The sequence below is a fragment of the Tamandua tetradactyla genome, chromosome 16, assembly GCF_023851605.1.
Source record: "Tamandua tetradactyla isolate mTamTet1 chromosome 16, mTamTet1.pri, whole genome shotgun sequence".
Classification (NCBI taxonomy): domain Eukaryota; kingdom Metazoa; phylum Chordata; class Mammalia; order Pilosa; family Myrmecophagidae; genus Tamandua; species Tamandua tetradactyla.
Genome location: NC_135342.1, coordinates 29,911,533 through 29,914,869, shown reverse-complemented (window position 1 = coordinate 29,914,869; position 3,337 = coordinate 29,911,533). Strand labels below are relative to the sequence as shown.

The 3,337-nt window shown below is 48.2% G+C and overlaps 1 protein-coding gene across 1 annotated transcript; it reads right to left on the bottom strand.

Annotated features, from left to right (window-relative positions):
* Positions 1-948: 948 nt before the first annotated feature.
* On the bottom strand, positions 949-2,222 carry THAP8 (THAP domain containing 8). The gene is given in 5 exon segments (XM_077130477.1): positions 949-981; positions 1,282-1,671; positions 1,899-1,943; positions 1,945-2,095; positions 2,206-2,222. Coding segments are annotated over 5 exon segments (636 nt in total).
* Between the last annotated feature and the right edge of the window lie 1,115 nt (positions 2,223-3,337).

The following is a 3,337-nucleotide window of genomic DNA, read 5'->3' as shown; positions in this document are numbered from 1 at the left end:
ATCTTGTTATTCAAGATGTAATGGAGAGGCTGGAGGGAACTACCTGAAAATGTAGAGCTGTGTTCCAGTAGCCATGTTTCTTGAGGATGATTGAGTAATGATATAGCTTTCACAATGTGACTGTGTGGTTGTGAAAACCTTGTGTCTGATGCTCTTTTTATCTACTTTGTCAACAAACGAGTAGTACATATGGGATAAAAATAATAGGGGGAACAAATGCTAAAATAAACTTAGTTTGAAATGCTAGTGATCAATGAAAGCGAGGGGTAAGGGGTATGGTAGGTATAATCTTCTTTTTTTTCTTTCCTGTGTTCGTTTTATTTCTTTTTCTATTGTCTTTTTATTTCTTTTTCTGGATTAATGCAAATGTTCTAAGAAATGATGAATATGTAACCATGTGATGATATTGAGAATTACTGGACATATATGTAGAACGGAATTATATGTTAATGTTTTTGTTTGTTTGTTCTTAATTTTTTTTAATTAATAAATAAATTTTTTTTAAAAGTATTACAGGGCTCCTTCCTGATGGTACCAACTCCAATGCTCTTACCCAGACTGGGTCCTAAAAGACAGAGGTGCTAGGTTGACAACCTCAAACTTGATACTAAGGTTTGAAGAAAGGGAAATGCTTGGTCAAAGTTTGATTTTTAAAGAAATGACACTCCCCCATTTCCTTCTCACTCTCAAAAACAAAAAACAGACACACAAATAGCAAATGATCAGCAGTAAAATACAGGGGCAAAAAGGCCTTAAGTAGGGTCTGGGAGTCTCTAGTATAGAGGTTGCAAACTCCAGCCCTTAAGGGGCCAGGTAGGGAACATAAATCCACAAAGAGTAGCCTAGATGGGGACGTGGGAGACAGGACAGCATAGGCCTCCTCTGGAGCCACGCACCTAACATTAAATCCTGGTTCTGCCACTGACTGGCTGCTGGAGTGTGGGTGAATTACTGAAACTTTCTGTCCCTCAGTTTCTTCATCTGGAAAATGGAGGCAATAAAAGTATCCAGTTTATGAGGAGTTTTCAATGTTATTAACTCCGTGACTGGCAGAGTAAGGGCTCCTTGAATATTATTTTAAAAAGAAGCAGCCACCAAATGTTGCTATTGCCAAATGGACTCTTCTTTTTCTAAAAGAGTATCAGAAACTTGGAAATAGGGGGAATCTCTCTGATGTTCAAATACTGGAGCCAAGTTTAAAGGCACATACACACACACACACACACACGCACGCACACGCACACACACGCACACTGCGTGGACCCTGGGCCCCACACTCACCAGGCCCGGCAGGCCCCTGTGCACCTGTGCCAGCAGGCCCTCCCGGCGCAGCTGCTGCACCAGCAACTCCAGAGCCTGCAGCTATGCCTGGTGCTGCTCATGGCACTGCTGCAGCCTCTGAACACACCTCTGCAGTGCGCCCAGGGCCGTGCCCAGTCCCAGCCCAGTGTGCTGGGAAGAGGTTTTAGGGAGCGGCCCCGGGGTAGCTGGCAGAAGGGGATGGGGGGCCAGAAGCATGGTGGCTGTGTCTTCAGGGCTCCCCAGTAGGGGTCCCAGCACCACCAGGGGTATTGGGCTAGAAACCGTAATGGCCAGGTCATGGGGCTGGAACACTGATTCCTGTGGAGACCGACTGACCCACTTCTTGGTGCTCTGGAGGCTCCTCAGCATCTGGAAAACAGGGTAGGGGTAGGGTGGGGACTCCAGGGCCAGACTTCAAGGGGGATTTCCTCAGGAGGCAGGAGTTGGGGGGGCCAGATTCCAAGGGGGAAATTCCCTCAGGTGAGGTCCAAAGCCCAGGGAGGTCCTCCCCTCTTGAGGGTCAGACTCCAGGAGAGACCTTCTCAAATGGAAAGGCTGAGGGTCAGACCCTACCAGCAGGACTTCGCAGCACTCACCTTGGTGGGAGGAGACTAAGAGAAGATGGAGGGCACCACATCAGACAGGCAGCAGATAATGTACAGCCCAGTGCCACTGGAAGCTGGCAGGTGTGAAGCGCTTGCTGCACAGATGCTGCTGGCAGCTGGGCACCAGATGCTCTCGGTCCAAGTCTTGGTGCCAGGCCTGTAGTCAGGGGCCGTCCTTCAGCGGGAACCTGCAAAGGGTGAATGGTCACTGGGTCAGCGCTCTCAGGTTCAGCCCCATCCCTCCCTGATGACATCTAACCTGAGAGGTCCCTGGGCTCCAAGTCCCTGCCTCCCCCACGGGCCAGGAAGTGGCATGCCCCCGCACCATGGCAAGCTTTAACTCATACCCACATCCTACTCTTCTGCTCAGCCTCTGAAACATCCTGGACCAGTCAATCCCACTGTCCTTCCAGTCAGTTTTCGCCCTTTCCCTCCGGCCTTTTGCAGAAACTGCCTTCTGCTCCCTGTCCACCCCTCACCCCACCGCTACCAACCTATTCCCACATGTGCATTAAGGAAGCAGTTTACAAAGTCAGAAAAAGCTAGAAGGTAGGGGACCCTACAGTCAAGTGAAAAAGTTTCTTCTACAAACATCTAACATGAGGGGGAGGGGAGTTATAGATTGACTGACTTAAGAAAAATTAACTGGACTACAAGATGTGGACCTTGTTAGTAAAAGACCATTCTATAGGAAGACATTTTTTAATACAATTGGGAGAAAATAGAACATGGACCATGTATTAGATATTTGTGAGGAATTAGTTTTGCTAGAGAAGATAACTATATTGATTGATGCTCCAAAAATAGTCATCTATTAGAGACACTGTAAAATGTTTATGGGGTAAAAGACCTGATGTCTAGGATTTACTTCAAAATACTGTGGGACAGGTTTCGGGCCAAGATGGCGACTTAGCAATGTGCGTGATTTAGGTTGTCCTCCAAAACAGCTACTAAAAACCAGAAACAGTACAAAACAATTCCTGGGGCCATATCACTGACCGGACACACAGCATACACCGGTCTGGACCAGCTGGACCGGCTGAAAGCCCCCCAAGAACTGTGAGTTCCCCAAGCCGTGGCAGCAGGTGCCCCTCCCTCAAAGGCTACTTCTGAGAGGGGAAAGGAAAGAGACTTTACCAGCAGCAGGGGCTGAGCCCAAGCAAATGCCAATTGTGGAATTAATTAACAAATTCTGACAACTAAAAATAGGCCCCCTGCTCAGGTGAATCTGGTCAAAGCGGAGGTAGCTCATTTTAGCCCAGTGGGGGGGGGGGCAGGGATGACAGAAAAACAACAACAAAAAAGAGAAACAGAGGTTTGGACACAGTGGCAGGACTTCTCACCCTACAACTGCCCCAGGCATAGGCAGAAACAAGCTCATTTGAGGGCTTGTCTGGAGCCTCTGCCTTCCCCAGGGGAGGGGTGAAGCC